This window comes from Taudactylus pleione, unplaced genomic scaffold (genome assembly GCF_031769625.1).
Source record: "Taudactylus pleione unplaced genomic scaffold, aTauple2 ptg000019l, whole genome shotgun sequence".
Taxonomy (NCBI): Eukaryota; Metazoa; Chordata; class Amphibia; order Anura; family Myobatrachidae; genus Taudactylus; species Taudactylus pleione.
Genome location: NW_028284421.1, coordinates 31,579,849 through 31,603,613, shown reverse-complemented (window position 1 = coordinate 31,603,613; position 23,765 = coordinate 31,579,849). Strand labels below are relative to the sequence as shown.

At 45.4% G+C, this 23,765-nt stretch overlaps 1 protein-coding gene across 1 annotated transcript; it reads left to right on the top strand.

Moving 5' to 3' along the window:
* Positions 1 to 23,419, top strand: RPS27L (ribosomal protein S27 like). The gene is made up of 4 exons (XM_088446490.1): positions 1 to 109; positions 6,266 to 6,374; positions 7,258 to 7,368; positions 23,179 to 23,419. The coding sequence occupies exons 1-4, from the start codon at positions 104 to 106 to the stop codon at positions 23,205 to 23,207; spliced, it is 255 nt and encodes an 84-aa protein (XP_088302616.1). The 5' UTR covers positions 1 to 103; the 3' UTR covers positions 23,208 to 23,419.
* The last annotated feature ends 346 nt before the right edge of the window (positions 23,420 to 23,765 follow it).

The window sequence follows — 23,765 nt, the reverse complement described above, 5'->3', positions numbered from 1 at the left end:
TACCTTTCTCCACCCACCTGCCCGGAACTGGACATTGTGGAGAGTGCTGCGTGGAGTGTGCGTGTGTTCTTCTGTTCTAATTGGAATCCCACGAGGGACAATCATGCCTGTGAGTGACAGCGTGTGGGTCTCAGTGGGGGGTGATGCGACACGTGCCATGAGTGCGGGCCCGCCGCCGCCGTGTTCTTATGATCCTATGATCCAAATGGGATATGGATTAGCGATAAAAGACACAGATTACATTGAGTGATGTCATGCTAGACAGTCGCGTGCTGTGCCCACCTCAGCAATTCACGTGGCGAACAGTGTGATCGTCCCCCACATGTCTGTGCTGCAGGCAGATAGCATTGTTCTGCTGCTGCCTGGCCTATTTGCCGTCCACCAAGGCCGCCTGCATTTGGGGTTCTTATTATTGGCAGTTTGCAAAGTTAAGGGTTCAAAATTGTAGTGTGTGCCGTGTAGGTAAAGTAAGGGTGTCCTAGTGAGAGGCGAGTCACCATATCGTTCCAACACAGTGACAGGCTCACATCTTCATACCTATACCAACCGATAGGAGGTTGCAGAAGGCGATTTTAGCCGAGAGCCCGAGACCTCTTTAAAGAGATTTGGGTATTCTAGGATCTCGCATCCTCCTACTCTGTACAATAGAGTAATAGGTCATAGCTGCAAAAAAAATACTTTAATTCGTAAATCCCTGAGTAATTTAATTTCATCAGTATGAGGATATCTGTAAAAAATATATTAGAGGCCATCTCCAAACTTATTGGTGGCCCATCTATAATAAATATTATTAGATTGGCTACACTTATCTCTCCTCCTTTTTTTTTTTTATGTATAATGATTCGGGAAAAGGCTATTTTATGTTTGAACGAGCTTCTTGCATTATAAGGTGTATTCTGGTAAGTCTGTGTGCATGCTTGTAAGATTTAGGAGCCACATTGGGTGACCCTCTAATGGTGGCCATACACGGTGCGACGCGGCGGGGGATCCGGCGTCCAACATATCAGGCGGTCCCCACACATGGTGCAATCGGGTGGCCGACCGCCCGATATGCCTCCTCCCGCATAGCGCTGCATGGCATCGCACATCGCATCCCCTGATTAACTGAACCTGCAGTAAGATCAGGGGGGGGCAATGTACGACCCCATGGGTGCGCGCTCGGTCCGACACAAATCGTACCAATCAGTCAGATCGGCTTTATCGCACCGTGTATGAGGGCCTCTACCCTTAAAAGGGCTGCACATTACTCATAACTTCAGTAGTAAGTTAAATTCATATAGTTATTAATTGAAGTAGGCACATATCTGTAAACTATAACAAAACAAACAATATTGGGGGCTGCAAGTGAGCACCCCAGGATACGTGGTATGTCACTGGACTAAGGTCTGAGTAATGGTTGGATGTTCCAAATTACACATGAAGCTATGTAAATTTGGCACTGAGGTAGTTGCTTTGAATACCTGTTATTTACAATAACCTTTACTGTACTTTCAATCTGTCAAAGCCAAGAAAGGCTGTTCAATTTGTAGAAATGTATCTGACAAGAATATATGGGGTTGTACTGGGTCTATACCGGGTTGCTAGCCATCGGATGCAGCTTTCCTATGGCTGGCTGCGGAGGGGGAGCACACATCGCTGTTTTATATAGCAGAGCAGCAGGAGAATAGATGACGTGCGCATATGTACTGCATCTATTCTCAGTGTAAGGGAGGGGGCAGTCTGGGGACAGCCCAGCTGCTGGGCACGATCCCACCGTGATCTTCACCCGAAATACTATTTAATGGTTGCGATGTGATGGCTAGTTGCCATCGCATCGCAGGATTTCATGTCAGAAGCCCGGCAACCTTTCAATGCTGGGCTTCCGATGTCCATGCCTAATGCCCCATCTCTGCACTGCGTGTGTGTGTGTATATATATACACACACAGACACAAACTGTGATATAGTCGGGGTAGGGGGTCCCTCTCCTGGGGTGGATGGACACCTCCTTATGCACAGCAGCCGGGAAACAGCACACCAGTCCAGGGATTTTCGTGCAAGCTGGTCTGAACCAGTTTTATTGTGCAATATAAACAAAACATAAAAATAAATCCTAGCCCATCTGGGCACTAGCTAGAGAGGCTATTCCCTCTCTACAAGTGGCAGGGCCTACTGCCTTACCACAAACACAGCACTTCCAAATAACACAGGCTCTCTGAACAAACCTCAGTGTCTGTTCTTCCAGCGTATGTGAGACACTGAACCAAAACCTAACACAGCTTATCTGAGCCACTTCCAGGTGCAACTACTAATCAGCCTGATCTCAGACTGAAAGGCCCAACACCTGGAATGGCCTGTGGACAGAGCCCTCCCTCTCTTCTCACATCCACAGCCCCAGGAGCCATTATCCGGCTTTTACCAAAAGCCGACACTTCTGGTCTGTTTGGCATAACAGACTTTTCCTGGGATTTTTTAAAACACATGAAAGGAATCTGGGACACACATATATGCCATCCCAGACTTCTCCAGTGCTTCTATCACAATGCACACTTATATATATTAGCGTGTACATTAGTGTGTGTATAAATATATATATATATATATATATATATAATGTGTGTGTGTGTGTGTGTATTTGTGGGAACGGGCACAGAGTCTCTGAAAAAGAGGCGGGGCTGCCTGGGAAGGGGGTGTGTAATTGTGACACGCCCCCAATTTGTCACACTTGAGGGCGTGCCCAGCACTTACAGAGGTGCTGGGCTTCCCACCCCATGACATTGTTCAGACATATCGGATCGGCCCTGCAGCACAGCAGATGGGCGATATATCTGAAAGAGATATAGGTCATCTGCTGGGGTGTACGGGCGAACCGCCGATCGCCCGTACACATGCTGCAGGGACTTGCAGATGAGTGACAGCTCAACTGGGCTGGCAATTTAAATGCCCGCCCAGTTGTGACATCAAGCCCTACACATCGGGCAGATGATTGGTAAGAGTGTATGCACTTACCAATCGTCAGATAGGTCTGGCGAATGGCCGACCTGTCATCCTAGTGTGAACCCAGTTTTAGAGCCAATCTATCTAAACCAATGTCATATTCGGAATCGGCATCACAAAGTGATGCCGATTCTGCCCTAATGATTGGCAATAAAATGTAGTATTCCCTCTAGGCTGTTTTGTGGGGCGCTGCACCCGGCCCGATTTCAAAAGGGCAGAATGTGCCCTGCCCCCCTTGGCAGCATCCCGCTAAAACAACCTGCGGGTGCCGACGCTGGACCTAGAGTGAACACTAAATATGAGTGTTGATAAGTGTAATAGAACATATGTATGTACAGCCATGGCCAAAAGTTTTGAGAATGACACAAGTATTGATTTTCACAAAGTTTGCTGCTTCAGTTTTTATGATGTCAATTTGCATATACTCCAGAATGTCATGGAGAGTGATAAGGTGAATTGCAATTAATTGCAAACTCCCTCTTTGCCATGACCATGAACTTAGGGCCTGATTCAGACCCACTCGCAAGCGGCTGTCCGCTCGCAAGTGGGTCGATGTTGTGCACTGCGCATGCGCACGACGGCAGGAGCTCCGTCGTGCGCATGCGCCAGACGCGCCGAGCGAAGGACTTTCCTTCGCTCGTTGTGTCTGATCAAAGGGGGCGTGCTGTCGATGTTGATTGACAGCACGCCCCCTTTGGTGGGCGTGCTGGGGGCGTGCCTCCCTGACGGGAGCATTCCCAAGGGAACGCCTACCGTCAGAAGCCGGCCCACTGACATCACTAGTGATGTCAGTGGGAGTGATTTTGGCTCTGATAGAAAATCACTCCGGGCCTTGCCGTTGAAAACCTCAACCGCAGGCTCCGGCTCGCAGTGGCGATGGTCAAGACCATTGCGGCCATCAAACTGCACGCTCGTATAGGCTGTGGGTGGTGACCCACAGCTATACGAGCGTCCAGGAGGACGCTCCATAATTATGGAGGGTGGCCCTCATTCAGAGCGTGCGCTCTGCTCAGAGCGTACGGCTCTGAATGAGGGCCTTAATCCCAAACAGATTTCCACTGCATTTCAGCCCTGCCACAAAAGGACCATTGATTCTCTCGTTAACACAGGTGAGAGTGACAAGGCTGGAGATCACTCTGTCATGCTGATTGCGTTAGAATAACCCAACTGGAAGCTTTAAAAGGAGGGTGGAGCTTGAAATCATTGTTCTTCCTCTGTTAACCATGGTTATCTGCAAGGAAACACGTGCAGTCATCATTGCTTTGCACAAAAAGGGCTTCACCAAGGATATTGCTGCTAGTAAGATTGCACCTAAATCAATCTTTTATCGGATCATCAAGAACTTCAAGGAGAGAGGTTCAATAGTTATGAAAGTGGCTTCAGGGCGCCCAAGAACGTCCAGCAAGCGCCAGGACCGTCTCCTAAAGTTGATTCAGCTGCGGGATCTGGGCACCACCAGTGCAGAGCTTGCTCAGGAATGGCAGCAAGCAGGTGTGAGTGCATTTTCACACACACTGATGCAAAGACTTTTGGAGTATGGCCTGGTGTCAAGTAAGGCAGCAAAAAAGCCACTTCTCTCCAGGAAAAACATCAGGGACAGACTGATATTCTGCAAAAGGTACAGGGAGTGGACTGCTGAGGATTGGGGTAAAGTTATTTTCTCTGATGAAACCCCTTTCAGATTGTTTGGTGCATCTGGAAAAACGCTTGTCTGGAGAAGGAGTGAGCGCTACCATCAGTCCTGTGTCATGCCAACAGTAAAGCATCCTGAGACCATTCATGTGTGGGGTTGCTACTCATCCAAGGGAGTGGGCTCACTCACAATATTGCCTAGGAACACAGCCATGAATAAAGAATGGTACCAAAACATCCTCCAAGAGCAACTTCTCCCAAGCATCCAAGAACAGTTTGGAGACGAACAATGCCATTTCCAGCATGATGGAGCACCTTGCCATAAGGCAAAAGTGATAACTAAGTGGATCGGGGAACAAAACATTGAAATTTTGGGTCCATGGCCAGGAAACTCCCCAGACCTTAATCCCATTGAGAATTTGTGGTCAATCCTCAAGAGGCGGGTGGACAAACAAAAACCCACAAATTCTGACAAACTCCAAGAATTGATTAGGCAAGAATTGGCGGCCATCAGTCAGTATGTGGCCCAGAAGGTGATTGACAGCATGCCAGGGTGAATTGCAGAGGTCTTGATAAAGAAGGGTCAACACTGCAAATATTGACTTTTTGCATAAACTTAATGTAATAGTCAATAAAAGCCTTTGACACTTATGAAATGCTTGTTATTTTACTTCAGTATACCATAGTAACATCTGACAAAAAGGTCTAAAAACACTGAAGCAGCAAACTTTGTGAAAACCAATACTTGTGTCATTCTCAAAATTTTTGGCCATGGCTGTATAATAGAATATTAGCAGAGTAATGCGGGCCATACACGGTGCGATAAAGCAGCCGATCCGAGGGATTGGTACTATTTGGCTGCTATATCGCACCATGTATGGCCATGATATTGGACAAAGCTTGTTCCCGTGGGGTCGTACGTCGCACCCCTTGATCTTACTGCAGGATCAGTCAATCGGGATACGATGTGCGATCCCATGCAGCGCTATGCGGGAGGGGGGAGCCGGCATGTCGGGCACAGTGTGTGGGGACTGCCCGATATGTCGGACGTCTGATCTCCTGTCGCCTCGCACGGTGCCATCAGACAGTGTATGGCCCGCATTAGCGTTTATCTATAATTGACACTGAATTGTAGTCATTTGTATGCAGTCATTACATGGATATCGTTTCAATGTAACCAAATTAGTGAGTCATTTATAGTGTACCATTCACTTCTGAATATGTCACATGCAAATTGCAATACTGATTGTGTTCCAGTACAAAGTGTTAATTCCAACCAAGATAGTAACAAATCAGTGGAGGTGAGTGCAAAGGTTGATTATTTTTGTTAATAAAGCTATGTGAAACCTGGCATCGAAGTAATACACAGGTCAGCCAATGCATTTAGTCATATATTTTCCTTCGGTATAACACTACTAGACAGGTCTCATACTGTGTGAGTTCCTTTTTCACATATCCTAATAATCTAAAACAGAGCATGGTAAGTAAACTCTTGCATTGTGCTAATGTTTCTCTAGCTTGCTGCCTCAGAGCAGCACCACATTTACTGTATATTCATTTCTGGTGTTTGCTGTGCACATCATCGGCATGGTATGATCTTGATCCTACCAATGACATTCATCAGTGGAAAGCCTAGTTATATTTTTACTTAATTTCAGTTGGCTAAAGATTTGCTGCATCCATCCTCGGATGAGGAAAAGACGAGGCATAAAAAAAAGCGGTTAGTCCAGAGCCCAAACTCCTACTTCATGGATGTTAAATGCCCAGGTAAGATCACTTGTTTTATTTTTCTCTTTAGTCTATAATACAGCATTAAGATGTCCAGAAATTTAATGTACACATTACAGTAATTCACACACATACATGAACTATTATGAAGGTCAGTATGTATGTTGTCTATTTTCAGAGTCTGTGATTCAATCCCATCCCAGTTGAAATAGAAAATAAAAATCTTTTAATCACCCATTACTTTGCTAAAATTGAATCTGCTTGTAAATATCTGAAAGGAGTCAATTTATAGAGTAAAGTTGGGTACACACTGACAGATCGGCCAATGTATCTGCTTATCGGGCAGTGTGTACCCGCGATATGTCGGTGAACGCCGGTGTTCACCGACATATCGCATTGGCTGTTCTGCACAGCCGATGGACAGATATGTCTGCAGACATATCTGTCCATCGGCAGGTCTGTACGGGCGGTCGGCAAATGAAATCCATGTAATTTAAGCCGATATCGGAATGAATATTTTTTTTATATATATATTCTTTTAGCACTGTGCAGTCTTCTCATAACAACATAAAATTGTGTGGTTGCTGGCACTAAAAGAATAACCCTATATCAAATTTAAATGTTCCTTATAATGAAATACAAACTGGTATTGGTAGTGTAATGTTCATAACTGGTTACCAAAAGGAAAGCTATGTGGCAGAGGACTGACCGAAGTTTCCTCAGATGGATTCTACATGTCGTCAATTGATTTAAAGTGATTTGCAGAACAATGGTTTTCTCTTATTTTCAGTTCTGACAGACTTCTGATTTATTATATATTCATCAATATTGCTGTTAATTTGTTTGCACAACACATCTTGTATTATACTTTGCTGGGTCATGCTCGGAACATACAATTTATCTTTTTATGCTTTCTTTCCAGGCTGCTATAAGATTACTACAGTTTTCAGCCATGCACAAACGGTTGTCCTTTGTGTAGGTTGCTCTACTGTTCTGTGCCAGCCCACAGGTGGAAAAGCCAGACTTACAGAAGGTAACTGTAGTGTAATAACTGGAGCTTGATACATATATTATTCTAAAGTGAATTAGCATGCCTAGGTCTCTAGATAGATATGGCAGATGCTTGTTGCCCTAATTTTTAGACTTTGTTTCTTATTATTTCAGAGTGCTGTATTCTTTTTGTGTTTTTGTTTATTATTTCTCTTACATCCAATCTGGGAGACACAGCACACTATGAGGGTTGTGTAGAAGGCGCTGTGAGGAGTCAGCACATCAAACTACACTTGTGTGTAAGCTGACCCCTCCCATCTACATCCCATAAGCCCCTGGTGCTAACAGGAGTCAGACTACTTTAGATGTCTGTGGAGTAGGCACTAACTTCGGCTTGCTGCAGGAGCAGCTTCGTGAGTTTTATTTTTATGCTTAAGTGCTGGCGGTTTTTACATATTTTTTTTGTATCGGGAGTTCTTTAAAATAACTTAGCTGGAGGGGGCAGGTATGGGCAAAGTGCGCTCTGTTCTGCTGCCCCTGCCTGTTTTCTCTGGGTCCCCAGGATGGAGGTTTCCTGGTCTTATTATTTTATTTTATTGTTTTTGAAAGATTAGGCACCTCCAGGCAGATGCAGCTGGCCCCAGAACTGCAGCGGAGAGTAAAACCGCGTGCCGGGACTCGTGGATGACCTCCACAGCACAGCCCCTTCTCTCTTACAGTGATTCAGATAGGGCATGCAGCGGTCTCCCCCTCCACTGTATGCCGGCAGTTTAAATACTAGAAGGAGCCTCAGGGGAGGACAGTGGGAGTCTTACACTGTGCCTGACCCCCACTGTCCCGGTCAGTCCCCGCAGCATGGGTGCAAGAACTCTCTCTGATGGGAATATGCATAGGGGCTTATAGTTATACTAATTAGCCTCTCTGCTGCTTGTTTCTAAAGGCAGATATTGATAGATGAGTGCAGGGAAAACACTGCTGCTGCAGGTGCTACTGCTAGTGTTTCTGCTGCTATGGGGAGCTGCATAAATTCATCAGCTAGTTTAGTGTTTCTTTATTTCATACAGAACTCTTTATATCCACTATCTTAGTGAAGAGGGTACAGAGACTGATAATACATTTATGCTCTGTGTGTGCTGGTGTTCTCCTGTCTGTGATTGAACATTGCATTATTTATCTCTAGCTGGAACTTCTGTCTGGCTCTCTCTGTCCTGTACGTTTCAGAGATGGTTTTGGTTTTCCTAAATTCTGTATTAGAATTTGAGCTTTGCTGTTTTTCTCATTGTGTATGGAATGTTAGTGTGTCTGTATTTCTTTGGTTAGGTCTGAAAAAACGTTCCAAGGCCAAAGTTGCTAGGTACTCTGTGGTGTACTACACCTGTTCCAAATGCCATACTAAATTACCTCAAGAGTTTGGAGGCTAACATGGAGTCTAATGCTGCATACACATGTAAAGATGTTCTGTCCAACCATCCAACTAGTTGATTGGTTGGAATGAAAATCTGGTAAGGTATGAAAGCAAATGACAATCAGCAATTTGCTACCAAACATCGAAAAATGGACAAAAACTGTTGTTTGAACAAATTGTTTAGATCAAACATTTAACAACTTGTCTGACGACCAGTTTCATCTGTTTTCTGGTATTTAGGATCAAATTGCTGATCATCAGTTACTCCCATACGTTACCAGATTTTCATTCCAACCAATCAACTAGTTGGATGGTTGGACAGAAAATCTTTACATGTGTACCCAGCTTAAAAAGGCACTTGAGCCATTGCTGTTTGAAGGTTCAGTGTTTTGTTTCATAGTTTAACAAATCTGTCCTTCCTTCCTGTGAGAGCATCCAAGCCATAGAGTCTGCGCTTTCGCTCCTCTGTGAGATCTAGAGGGGCCCTTCCAGAACATATTCTGGTGGCTCCTGTGGAAGTTACCAAGGAAGTAGGAAGCCAGGGCGTGGTAAATGCTCAGGATCAAAGACTGCTGACAAACAGCCAGACTGACGGGGTCCTTCCCCATCAGGACTGGTCTGGGATGGGGTCCCGTCTGCTCAATTTCTGGGACCAGTGGCTTATTGTTTCCACAGACCGATGGATAGGTGGTATTATGGAAAGAGGCTATATTTTAGACCTTTTGGGTCATCCTGTCAGTCGTTTCTTTTTAACTCCCCTTCCAAACGACAGGGTCAGACGCCTGCCTCTGCAAGGGGCCATTCACAGGTTACTGCAGTCAGTTGTTATTGTTACAGTACCAGAGGAACAAAACGGCCTGGGTTTTTATTCAAAAATTTTCTAGTTCAGAAGCTAGATATGTCTTTTCGGCCTATTATGAATCTAAAGTCTCTTAATCCATACCAATATTCCACAATGAATATCTTTGATCTGTGATTGCTGCAATAGAGCGAGACGAGTTTCTGGTGTCTATATATGTCAAAAACTCACTTGCATGTCTCCATTTGGCCATCACAACCATCTCCTTTTTGCAGTAGGGAGGACCATATTCAGTTAAGAGCACTGTCCTTCGGGTTGGCCACAGGGCTCGTAGTCTTTACCAAGATCATGGCGGTAATGGCAGCCCTTCTGCGGTCAAAAGGGGTGACTGTCATTCCATGCCTCGACTAACTCCTGATCAAGGTGAAGTCTGCTTTATTTCTGCAGGGCCATCTTCTTTTGACAATAGAAACATTGGATGCTCACCGATGGATAATCAATTAACCTATATCTCATCTGGTTCCTCTGCAGCACCTGGTGTTTCTGAGCCTTCTGTTCGACACCAGGGCCTTCCAGGTCTTCCTGCCTGAAGACTATCTCTGCAGTGCACCAACAGGTGTTGGCAATACTGGCTTGCAGAAAGGTGTCAGTACTCCAATGCATGCGCTTATTAGGGAGGATGGTGTCCTGTTTCGAGGGGGTTCCCTACTTGCGTTTCTATTCATGGACTTTTCAGGCTCAGTTGCTTGACCATGTATCCAGATCAAATCCTCGTCTGGAGACTCAGTACTTCAGACTGTCCCCAGCGACTCACCAGTCCCTACTTTGGTGGCTGTCTAGAAGTAATCGCAGTCAGGGGCAACTTCGGTCAGTTGAGGCATGGACTATTGTAACCACAAATGCCAATATCTCTGATCAAAGCTATCTTCAAGGCAGACCCTTACACATTTATCCAAAATGCCACGACCGTGGCATATGTAAACCACCAAGGGGGGTACCCGCAGTGTGTTGGAAATGGCAGAGACTGCCTGGATATTCCGTTGGGCAGAGACGTATGTTCCAGGTATAATGGCGGTGTTCATCCCAGGAGTACAGAACTGGTAAGCGGATTTCCTCAGAGGCATGCCGTTAATGCAGGAAAATGGTCCTTCGCAAAGCTAGTGCAGCACTGGGGGCTGCCAGAGGTTGACTTAATGGCTTCATGGCTAAACCACAAAGTACAGCAGTATATGGCTCTGACCTGAGAGCCTCAGGCATATCTGGTGGACACCTTAACCGCACCATGGCCATTCCGGCTGGTGTATCTCTTCCCTCTGATTCCTCGGGTTCTCAAGAAAATCAAGGCAGAAAAGACTGTCATCCTCCTGGTGGGTCTGGATTGGCCTCAGAGGGCTTGGTATGCTGAAGCCGTCCTATTGGCAGAAGAAGGTCTGTGGTGACTGCTCAGCCAAGGTCCCATTCTGGGGGGAGGGGGGGGGGGTTCTGGAGAGAGAGAGAGAGAAGAAAAAAAAAAGGGGTGCACTCACCAGTCTTTTTCAAAAGTTTTCTTTATTCCATAACAGATATTACAGCATATGCAGGATCAACGTTTCGGTCCTCTGCTTGGACCTTTGTATCTTGACAAAGGTCCAAGCAGTGGACCGAAATGTTGATCCTGCATGCTGTAATATCTTTTATGGAATAAAGAAAACTTTTCAAAAAGACTGGTGAGTGCACCCCTAATTTTTTCTTGTTATTAAGGTACTGATGGGTTCCTTATGGGTTGGTCACCCCAGCAAAATATGATGATAGACGAGAGTGTGGACACAACTTATATATATATGGTGCAAAGTGAGGCGGGTTCGTACTTCGGCATTTTTGCCTTTTGTTATTTTTGCAGGATAGACTGGACAAAGTCTTAAAAGTTGGCTTCATTAGAAGAGGTACAGGTTTCAGCTCTATTTTCTTTTAGATGAAGTTGTCCTCTATTCCCGAAGTCCAGACTTTTCTTCAGGAGGTGTTACATGTTCACCTCCCTTATGTGCCGCCTAGGGATCTTAATTTGATGTTGTTAAAACCTCCTTTTGAGCCTCTTGATACTGTTGAGTTAATCTCACATGGAAGCTTGCTTTCCTACTGGCCATTTCTTCTGCAAGATGTGTGTTGGTGCTGCAGCTTTTTCACCAGGATAGGGATGTTCTGAGGCCTACATTGTCTTTTCAGCCCAAGGTTTTATCTTATTTCTCCTTCATCCACTAGGGGACACTGGAGTTCAAGACAGTGGGGTATAGACGGTGGTAGAATAGAGCCTGGCACTTTAAATAATTTAGAAGTGTGACTGGCTCCTCCCCCTCTATGCCCCATCAGCCCCAGTTTTTAGAATGTGCCCGAGAGAGCCGGTCACATAGGGCTGAGCTCCAGCCCACACTTAGTATTTTTATCTTTATTTTCACTTTAGCAGGGTTTCAGTTGCTGTTTGATCCCTCTGTTTCAGAGTGGTTGTACTGCGGTCTGACCCTCTGAAAGGAATTGTGTTTTCAATACTTTCACAGCCGCCTCTGCATCATACCCAGCGGGATCTCCATTGTTGAGAACTTCTATGGTTTAACCCTTTCGCTGGTTGTCAACCTGGTAGTACTTGGGCCTCGGCGATTGTTCGGGTTTGACTTTTGCCTCGTTGTATACTCCTTATTAGGAGTCTGTGGACAGGATCAGCTCTGTATCTGTAGATTGGTATTATATACGTATATCTATATGAATTCTGTCCAGCAGTGCTGGGTTGCTGCTGTCTGTGAATTATACAGCTTCCTATGTTCGACTCTAGTTTGGCCTGGGTCTGTTTTCAGCTGAGCTTACATTAGCCGTTATTACGTTCGAATTACGCTGTAAGTTGTGGAATTCTTTCGCTGTTTAGCAGGGAGTTCTGCTTGTCTCCTCTGCGACACTTGATCCTCAGCTCTTGCCTTTCCATTGGGCCTACAGTTCTTGGCGCTCCTGGTTTTCGGGTTTGCCAAAGGGTCGGCGAGTTCTCCGCGCTTCCCACCCGGGAGGTTGGCTCTGGGACGTCCCCACTGTCTTGAACTCCAGTGTCCCCTAGTGGATGAAGGAGAAATCAGGATTTTGGTACTTACCGATAAATCCCTTTCTCCGATTCCACAGGGGACACTGGACGCCCGCCCAGCGCTGCGTACCTGCTGTGTTGTTTGGTTCGTTATATGGTTGTGTGACTGCATGTGTTCCCTGCAGTGAGTTCCTCTGTTCTCCTTCAGTCGGTATTGTTCCGTTCTGTGGTCCTCTCCTTCTCATTTTCCTATTGTCTTCCGTCTCCTCTCGGGCTCAGTTCTTAAACTGGGGCTGATGGGGCATAGAAGGGGAGGAGCCAGTCACACTTCTAAATTATTTAAAGTGCCAGGCTCTACTCTACCACCGTCTATACCCCACTGTCTTGAACTCCAGTGTCCCCTGTGGAATCGGAGAAAGGGATTTATCGGTAAGTACCAAAATCCTGATTTTTATTTAATTCAGGCAATTGTTATTTCTGCCTTGTAAGGTGAAGATGATGACTTGTCCTTGCTGCATGTTGTGAGCCTTACGGGTTTATGTTGATCGCTCCGCTTCCATGCAAAAAACGGATAGTCTTTTCATTTTGTTGGTGGTGAACAAAAGAGGTTGGCCTGCATCCAAGATGTCTGTGGCACAATGGATATGTCAGACGTAGGTTTGGAACGTTCCTTTTCCAGAGCGTACTATAGCTGATTCGACCAGTTCAGTGAGCACCTCTTGGGCGGCATGGTGCATCAGTAGAGCAGTTATGCAAAGCAGCCATCTGGTCTTCTGTTAATACATTTACAAAATTTTATAAATTGAATGTGTTTATAGCTAACGACGCCAGCTTTGGGTGCAAAGTTATGCACGCTGTGATGGCTGGGCGTATCCTCCTATGGGGCAGATTTGGAACGTCCCCATGTTGAGCAATGTCCCCGAGATTGGATGTAAGAGAAAATAGGATTTTTGGTATTCACCATTAAATAATTTTCTTTTGATCCATCTTGGAGACACTACATTCTCTCCCCTTCTTGTTGTTGTCTACTACATGTTTCTTAACTCTTTGGTTATGTGTAGTATGCTTGACTGTTTGTTTAATGAGCTCTCTTTTTAGAGCTTTATAAAGTTTGACTAATTCCTGTTAGTTCCGATGGGGTTTATGGGACGTAGAGGGGAAGGGTCAGCTTCCAAACAAGTGTAGATGTGCCGACTCCTCACAGCGCCCTCTACACCCTATGGTGAGCAATGTCTCCCAGGTGGATCAAAAGTAACACTTTTTATGGTGAGTACCAAAAATCCTATTTTGTCAAGGCTCTTTTGGGTGAACAAAGAGCTGATGGATTGTTTGTGTGCACGTAGTTTTCCAGGTTCCAGACTTGTTTTCTGGTGATATAATTTGGGGCTGCTGTTATTTATATGTGGCCAGTATGCTAGTGCTCTCTTCTCTGCAGTGACAAGTAATGGGAATAGTGTCCCCATACTCACCTCAACCCCCTTTCTCTTCCTTTTTCTCTCTCATCCCTCTGTCCATTTTAGTTTTTCACTTTTCCTCTTTGATTTGTATGGCTGTTATATGTAAAATGATAAAAAGTGTTCTTTGTGTGGTCAAGTGGACCCAGTCCTATTGAGGATATACAAATATGGATATATGTGGAAATGACAGATTTTGAAACATAGAGATTTTGCTATTTCTGGTATAAAGACTATTTCTCTCAGGTTCCATAGGGTCCACAGGAATTACCTTGGGGTATGTGGTTGGAGTGATCCAGGCACCAAACAGTTAAAAGCTTTAACTCCCAGGATGCACTGGGTCCTCCTCCATAAATACCCCTCCCCTGGCTACAGGCACTTTTTTTTTTTTGTGTGTGTGCAGGATCAGTGCACCTTGTAACAAGGAACCGCTTAGGCAGTCCCAACCTTTTTTTTTTTTTATGAGTAAGCAGCGCTGGGCATCCGTATGGACACCCATGCTGCTGCTCCAACTACCCCTGCCGGCGCCGCAACACCAGTGGGCCCAGGACTGCAGTCGGAGACATGGGGATGCAGGTAAGGTGGTTCCCCGCACCTTCGGCAGTCTCCATGTATACCTCTCCTTTGGTGGCCAGGTTATACAGAGCTCAATATCCTACTAAGCTTTTGTGCTTTTTGTAGTTGACTAAGAGCCTATTGCATATATATATATATATATATAATATATATATTAGGGATGTGCAGGCTCGGATAGGTTCGGATTTTTCCCTCCAAAAAAACGGAACTCAGAAAGAGGCTAAACGTCATCTTACATGGACGAACATCATCATTCCTGGACTTTTGTCCAGGAATGATGATGTTCGTCCATGTAAGATGACGTTTAGCCTCTTTCTGAGTTCCGTTTTTTTGGAGGGACAAATCCGAACTCAACGTGCAAACTCGAACCTATCCGAGCCTGCACATCCCTAATAGATATATATATATATCTATCATTGCATTGTACGTGACTTATGTAAGTTCTGCTGTGTGTTATACTGCCTTTTTTTTTATTCCTGAATAACTGTCAGTTATAACTATCATTGCTATTTCTCCTCATAACCCTCTGCTACAGGTGTGTGGGTTGTTTTGGTGGTGAATAATGTCACATTGTATTTTGCATAACATTGTATTGTATTATATCTAGAGATAAGAAGAAAAGGAGGCTAAAGCCCCTGTGCTGGTTTCATGTATGGCTTGTCAGGCGGGCTTGTTCCCTCAGGATTTCATACAGGATGGATTGTGTGCTCGCTGTTATAATGAGCCACCACATCATTCCAGCCTACCAGCTTCTGTGCAGGAACTCCCTTGGGCTTCCTTTTCTCATATTATGGTGCAGGTTGTGAACCGTTTATCAATACCAACCCCTGATATGGGGTACCTTCAGCAGCTACAACCTGCTATGTTTATGCCTCCTATGCATACGTCCTGGATGGATGTTTATGCCCACTCAAGCCAGAGTATGGCTCCGTCCCTTGCTGCGTGACAGCAAATGCTGCAAGCAGGCAGGTCGATAGTACCTAAAACCAGAAGGTGGTCGGCTTCTTCCTATCAGTCCTTCCAGCCTGTATATTCTGATGCATCTTCAGATGATTTTGAAGAGGTACAGGGCTCCTCTCAGGAGAGGAGGACCACCTGGCAGCAGTGGATGTTCCCTCCTTAATTAGGGAGGTCAAAACTATCAAACATAGATATTGAAGAACCAGAACCTAGGAAGGCCCAGTGTTCAAGTGCCAGAAGGTCGTTAAGGCTGAGTTTCCCAAATCTGAGCAACTCTCTGAACTTATGGTGGAAGCATGGCGTTCTCCTGATAGACTATTCAATGTTACGAAGAAAGTTACAGCTTTATACCCCCTCCCAACTGGCAAATGTGCTAAATGGAAAGTTCTGCCTACTGTGGATGCTCATGTGGCACATCTGGTTAAGAGCGCCACCTTGCCTATACCATCTGCATCCTCCATTAACGATCCCATAGATAGAAGACTTGAAGCCTGTCTCAAGGCGGTTTTTTCTCTGTCAGGAGCTGTTACCCTCCCAGCCATGGCCACGGCTTGGGTGTCTAAGGCCATTGAGGATTGGTCAGGGGCACTGGAAAATACTCTTCCAGAGGCTTCCAGGGAGCAACTGACGATTATCTCCTATATCAAGGAGGCAGCCTCCTATTTGGGTGAGGCGGCATTAGACGCCGGTATTCTGGCTTCTAAGGCATCAGCTGCTTCAGTTGTTGCTCGCAGAGCCCTATGGTTAAGGGCCTGGAAAGCAGATGCAGGTTCCAAGAAGGCTCTGGAATCCCTGCCCTTTAAGGGAGGCATACTGTTTGGCACAGAATTGGATAAGATTGTGGCTACTCTGGCAGCTTCTAAAGCGGCTGGTTTACCTTCAACGACTACCCCTAGACCTAAGCAGTCGTCATTTTGAGCCTTTCGCCCGCGAGGAAAAGCGAAAGGTCAGTCTTCCTTGTAGACAAATAAGTTCTCGTAGGGGACTGCAAACTAAGAGATCTTAGGCAATCAGACGTCCTGCTTCCAAGTCAGATGACAAACCCTCATCTTGATGTGGCGGGCCTCCCCCCTGGGGAATCCCAGCGTGGGAGGCAGACTTCTTCAGTTTTCAGGTACCTGGCATCAGACAACAATAGACTCTTGGGTCCGAGAAGTGGTTTCTCGAGGACACGCCCTTTCTGGAAGAGTCCCCCGCAAAGGTTTTTTTGCACTCCTCCTCCCTCGGACTCTGCCAAGGGCATAGTCCTCCAGCAGGCCATTTGTTCCCTGCTGGGTTCAGGGGTGATAATCCCAGTTCCGTTGGATCAACAAAGAAAGGGTTACTATTCCAAACTATTTTTGATCCAGAAACCCAATGGGTTCCACCGGCCTATTCAGAATCTGAAAGGTCTCAACAGATTTATCCGAATGCCCAAGTTTCGTATAGATACTTTTCGGTCAATTGTTGATTTTATGGTGTCCTTGGACATTCAGGATGCGTATCTGCATGTGCCAATGACACCTGCTGCAACATTTCCAATTTCAGGTGCTGCCTTTTGGTTTATCAACAGCCCCACGGGTTTTTACCAAAATAACGGCAGTGATGACGGCCTACCTCAGGCCTCAGGGAGTCAGAATACTGCCATACTTGGACGACCTCCTGGTATTGGCACAGTCTTCAGATGTATTACAACATCATCTCAGACTGACGATTGCCTGCCTACACAGACACGGCTGGATCATAAATTGGAAAAAGTTGTTGCTTTCTCCAGCTCAGCAGATGGTGCATTTAGGTGCTCTTCTGGATTCTCTGGCACAAAGTATATTTCTGCCAGGAGACAAGATTGTGGCCCATTGTGGGTTTGCAGAGTTCTCCGCAATCAGACGGTGTCTATCCACTCGGCAATGCAGGTGCCCATGGTGTCCACCTTCGACATGATGGTATATGCTTATTTCCACTCGGGCGTTTCTAGAGAGGAGGGGGCCCGTGTGCAGTCTCCTGCATGGGCCCCCTCCTCTCCGCCCGGCAGCGCACTGAGCTGTGCGCTGCCAGCGCCGGAGTTATAGACTCTGGGCACTAGAGTGTGCCCAGAGTCTATAGTGTATGCACAGGTCACCGGGAAAATGGCCGCGGCGGCCATTTTCCCTGTACTGCGCATGTGCAAACGACGAGAAAATGTCCGCCACGGCTATTTTCCAGTCGTTTTACAGCGCCGGCCACCTGTGCCGACGTGGGACTCCAGAGAGGTAAGTAAGATTATGGGTGCTGGGTGTGCGGTGCGGGGCCCCCCTGGACCCATGGGCCTGTGTTCCCCGCACCCATTATAGATACGCCCCTGGTTCCACCCCAAACCACTGCAACAGCTAATCCTCTCCCGTTGGAGCGGGGAGTACCAGTTAATAAAAGTCACAGACGATCAGTCTTTCTCCAGAGGTTCGGCTTTCCCTCTCATGGTGGCTGCAGACGTTTCGTCTGAGCAGGGGTCGCCTCTTCTGGATTCCAGCTTGGGTGCTCCTTACCATGGATGCCAGCCTATGTGGATGGGGCGCAGTGACGGGTCGTCACACTTTTCAGGGAAGATGTACGACCAAGGAGGGTCACCTATCCATAAACATCCTGGAACTTCATGCAGTATTCAGGGCACTCGTTCAGGCACAGGTTATACTGAAGGGCAGGCTTGTCCAGATACAGTCCAACAACGCGACCGCAGTAGCCTACTGTATCTCAATCATCAGGGAGGTACTCGAAGTCTGGCAGCCATGACGGAAGTGACAAACATTCTGGTCTGGGCAGAATGTCATCTTCCAGCAATCACGGCAGTATTCATACCAGGAGTCCTCAACTGGGAAGCGGACTTCCTAAGTCATCAGGATATACACGCCAGGGACTGGGCTCTTCATCCGGATGTCTTTCAGATCCTAATGGACAAATGGGGACTACCAGGAGGTTGGCCTCAGGCCACAACCACAAGGTCCTCAGGTACGGCTCCAGAACCAGGGATTCCTCAGCTGATTTTGTAGACGCTCTAAAATGAAGTGGGACTTCAAGCTAGCGTATCTCTTTCCTCTGATCGCCCTCCTCCCAAGGGTCATGAGGAAATTCAAGCAGCAGGGCGACACAGTAATACTGATAGCCCCTGCTTGGCCCAGACGCCATTGGTTCACCGACCTTCAGAGTGTTTCCATAGACACTCATGGCCTCTTTCTCTAAGGCTGGACCTGTTAACACAGGGTCCCTGCCTTCATCCAGACCTTCCCCATCTATCTTTGACGGCGTGGCTCTTCTGTAATTCAGACTATGCTTAGGGCACGGAAGCCTTCCTCTGCCCGCATCTATTACAGAATTTGGCACTCGTATTTTCAGTGGTGTAGTCAGAGAAAATATGATCTTGAAGTTTTTAGGGTCTCACGAGTGCTTGCTTTTCTCCAGGCTGGGTTAGACCGGGGTCTCCGCCTGGCCACCCTGAGAGTTCAGGCATCTGCACTCTGTTTGGTTTCAGCAAAGGATTGCCACGCTGCCTGATGTTAGGACATTTTTTCAGGGTATTCTGAGGGTTCAGCCTCCCTTTGTCCCTCCGGTAACACCGTGGGATTTGTCTTTGGTTCTCAGGGCTCTACAGGGTCCCCTATTTGAACCCGTGAAATCAGTAGACCTCAAGTGGTGACAGTAAAGACAGTTTTTCTTCTTGCTATCTCCTCTGCCCGCAGGGTCTCTGATTTGGCGGTGCTTTCTTGTCGCTCTCCCTTTTTGATTTTTCATCAGGATAGAGATGTTCTTCGTACCAGAGTGGGTTACCTTCCTAAGGTAGTATCTCGCTTTCATGTCAATGTGTGCCCTATGTATCTATGTGGATCGTACCAACTCCTTTAGGAAATCGGATTCTCTTTTTGTGTTGTATGGCTGTTATAAGCGAAGCTGGCCTGCTAACAAACGGACTCTGACTAGATGGCTTTGTAATGACTATTTCTCAGGCTTACACATAAGCTGATCTCTCTGTTCCAAACAAAGCACATTCTACTCGTTCTGTGGGACCATCGTGGGCGTTTCGTCGTGGTGCCTCTGCTTAACAGTTGTGCAAGGCAGCCATGTGGTCTTCCGTCCACACTTTTCTCAAATTTTACGCCTCTCAGGATGCTTCCTTTGGGCGCCGGATTCTCCTTTTTGCTAAACAGGAGCGTCCCCACCCTTAAGGGAATTGCTTTGGGACATCCCCAAGGTAATTCCTGTGGATCCTATGGAACCCGAAGAAGAAAATAAGAGTTATGGTATAACATACCTTTTAACTTTTTTTTCGAGGTCCACAGGGCACCCACCCTAAAGCACCTGGTGTTATTGGGTAATCTCTTTTTTCTTTTGTATTTCAAATATTCCCTCTTCTTCTTAGAGTGTTTCTGGTGTACAATTGTCCTTCCTTCTCCTGCCTTGGGCTTGGTAACAAACTAAGGGCCTGATTCAGAGCCGGACGCTATTTGCGCTCGCTCGTTCAGAAAAAGGGACCGGCTATTTAAATTGAGCGCTCGCTCTTTGCAGTCTGTTGACTCCTCTGTCTGAGCGAGCAAACGAAATATGCGCTCGCTATTTTGTAAAGACGCCCCCTGGCCGCTCGCATCCTACGTCATCTCCGCTATTTATTTGATTAATCGAGTACATCGAAAGGCATCTGAACTGCTCGCAGTGCTTGTGGTAGGATTTTCCTACCGCAATCATGCGAACAGTTCAGGCTAAGAAACAACCAAGTAACGTGGTCGATGACGCTGCTTTGTTAATTATGCACACCCTTAAAACGCCCGTTTTGGCACGCCTGCGTTCGGATCACCACTCCCCGTTTTCAAGCACCTTCCCCTGTTACCACCCACAAACGCCTCATCCTGTCACTCAAATTAGCAGGCACTCGCTATTTTGCGAGCGCTTGATTTCCGACCGCAATGACTGGTTGGCGCATGCGCATTACGACTCATACGCATGCGCAGATGTGCGAACATCGCTCGGAGTGAACGAGCGCCCGCTTACGAGCGGCTCTGAATCAGGCCCTAAGTGCCTGCTATGTATATATGGAGGAGGACCCAGTGCATCCTGGGAGCTAAAGCTTTTATCTGTTTGGTGCCTGGATCACTCCAACCACATACCCAAGTTAATTCTTGTGGACCCTATGGACCTCGAAAAAAAAGAGTTAACAAAGGTATGTTATACCATAACTCTTATTTTTCACCCTGAACATTGTTTTAGAAAAGTTGAAATTTTATGCACACATATTAGTATGTCATGTATTTTTTGTAATTCTTAGCCATGTTTTATTTTTAAAGCACCATAGTAAAGATAACTGCTGAAATGAGTTTACAAACTAAAGCATGCACTCAATTTCCTGAAATATGTGGCTCTGAGGCAAAATTGGTAATGCTGGTGGCCGGAAAGCGCCGACAACACTTTTGCGGCTATCATATTCAATGGAATTGCTACCCATGAGGTAGGGGAAACATGTGAGAGATATATATATATATATATATATATATTAGGGATGTGCAGGCTCGGATAGGTTCGAGTTTGCACGTTGAGTTCGGATTTTTCCCTCCAAAAAAACGGAACTCAGAAAGAGGCTAAACGTCATCATGTAAGATGACGTTTAGCCTCTTTCTGAGTTCCGTTTTTTTGGAGGGAAAAATCCGAACTCAACGTGCAAACTCGAACCTATCCGAGCCTGCACATCCCTAATATATATATAGAGATATATACACACACACATATCATCTCAAAAAACAAGAGACAGACCAGCACTCCGTCATCAAATGCAAAAATATCAAAACAGTTTAATGTGCCATAAAAAGAGCAGAAACATCGGTAAACCGCTTCATATAATCAGTATACTTAACGTCAGACAGAGAACTACAATTTCAGGACCGTGCGTCTGAGCATTCCGTGGGCCATGCTGTGCCCCAACAGCTGTTTTGGTAATCCCGTTGTCAAGAGGCAGCCTCTTAAAGTATATAAGTATATCGATATATTTTGAGATTTTTGCAATTGATGACTTAGTGCTGGTGTGTCTCTTTCTTTTTTAGATATGTGTACATTGCATATTTGACCTTGCACCCTTTTAATCACTACGAAGTGTGTGCGGTTCTTCAATATATATATATATATATATATATATATATATATATATATAAAAAATGTAGTGTAATAGTCTTTGAGTATGTTGGTGCCAATGCAAGCTGAAAAATGCTAATTATTGGCTCCAGGCAGTTGGAGGATACAGGTACTGTGCTACTTTTTGGCTTGGGTCAGGTGGAGGATACAGGTACTTTGCTACTTTTTGGCTTGGGCAGGTGGAGGATACAGGTACTGTGCTACTTTTTGGCTTGGGTCAGGTGGAGGATACAGGTACTTTGCTAGTTTTTGGCTTGGGTCAGGTGGAGGATACAGGTACTTTGCTAGTTTTTGGCTTGGGCAGGTGGAGGATACAGGTACTATGCCACTTTTTGGCTTGGGTCAGGTGGAGGATACAGGTACTGTGCTACTTTTTGGCTTGGGTCAGGTGGAGGATACAGGTACTGTGCTAGTTCCTGGCTGTGGGCAGTTGATAGCAACAGACAGAGCGCCAGTTCCTGGCAGTTGATCGTAGTAAGTACAGTGCTAGATGATACGATTTTGCAAAAAGCATTGTAGTCACTTATTGCCTTTGTTAAAGTCCCATTTTCATGCTGGTGAAATGTATACCACCTCGGGATACCTCATTGGTTTGGGTTGACATACTTGGACAAATAAAGAAATTAAGGAAAAGGAAAGTAACATGTATCATAATAGTAAGACCCAGATAATCTGACACTGTGCCCCTAGTGTAAGAGTATGTGCTTACATGCACTAACAGACAAGTCTGTGGTAATGTCTGTGAGGACATACGGTATATAAAAATAAATGAAAACAATACTCGAAGGTACTTTTTATAGACCAGTATGGGATAAGTTATCTGCAAATAGAAGGAAATAAATAAATGCTACGGTTCATTGAGTCACACATTGCTATAATCATGCAAAGTTTCCTCTTACAGCCACTGTGAGGAGCACTGATGAACAATCTAATGACATAGGGAGACCAGAGTAGGGAAAATGGCAAACCTCTCTGTTTATATTTTAGGCATGGTGCTTCCAACTGCTGAGAAAACTCTAAGCCAGAAGCATTATATAAACTGCTTGATTGTGGTACAAACAGAACGTTCTATCTATTACAAAAGACCATATGAATATCACTTAGGGAGAGCAAAATATAGTTACGCCATTTGAAAATTACACATTGTAAGCAAATATATGAACCTCCTATCAGTGTGTTTTTTATTTATACCTTTTTTTTTTATTGCTTTCAAAAAATCCATTTTATTTTTATATGTCACAGTGTATTAGTTACTATTATTTGCTCTGAATGCATGTAGCATGTCTGTACAGTAACATGAATTTACATCTGGTTGTACCTGACATGAGGCTGCTGCCAATACTCCATGGTCTGTTATGAAGCCATTTAGAATTTAATCTCGGCTACATCTTGGAGACATACCCCACTGAAGAGATTTGCCATAATGACGGCTTAAGTCAGTGCATTTTGGTATCTTGTAGATAAAGCAAAATTCACAACATACGCTTTGTTCACAGGTTGTTCCTTCAGAAGAAAGCAACACTAAAGTTGCCCTCGTTTGTGTGACGTGATTCTGCTGCACACTGCAACTTGCCCTTCAGGATGATTTGCCTTATGTCCGACCTCACAAACCACTTTCCTTGTTGTGGTATAGTGCGTCAATCTCGTTGGCTTTTGTAATTCAGGGAGAATTTTTTTGCAGTTGGACTTTGATTATGTGCAAACTATTTCCTAAATAAATGCAAAATTGCAATTGAATGCTTTGTTCTCATATGATTATAGTACTAAAGAAATTATATTTTCTGCTACCTAGAAAAGCAAGTAAATATTGTATAAAGCTGTACTAATGAGGGCTTGACAGATCACCAGTTTGAGTAAAGGTAAAGCTTGAAATGTGAAAGGTAATTTTCACCATGCATTATGTGGTTCATCTACATGTAAAACACATTCAAATATGTAAAATTACTTTTTCCTTAACAGGATCTTGACACTTACAGATAAGGCGAGAATTACATTCCTTACATCTCATATATCAAAATCAAATCACTCCGCTCTCTTGGGAATGCTTCCCCACCAAATCGAATGAATGCCACAAACACGCATA

Coding starts and splice junctions, on each gene's coding strand:
- RPS27L (XM_088446490.1), top strand. Junction 6,375..7,257: donor CATGGATGTTAAATGCCCAG/GTAAGATCACTT, acceptor CTTTCTTTCCAG/GCTGCTATAAGATTACTACA. Junction 7,369..23,178: donor AAAAGCCAGACTTACAGAAG/GTAACTGTAGTG, acceptor CTTTGTTCACAG/GTTGTTCCTTCAGAAGAAAG.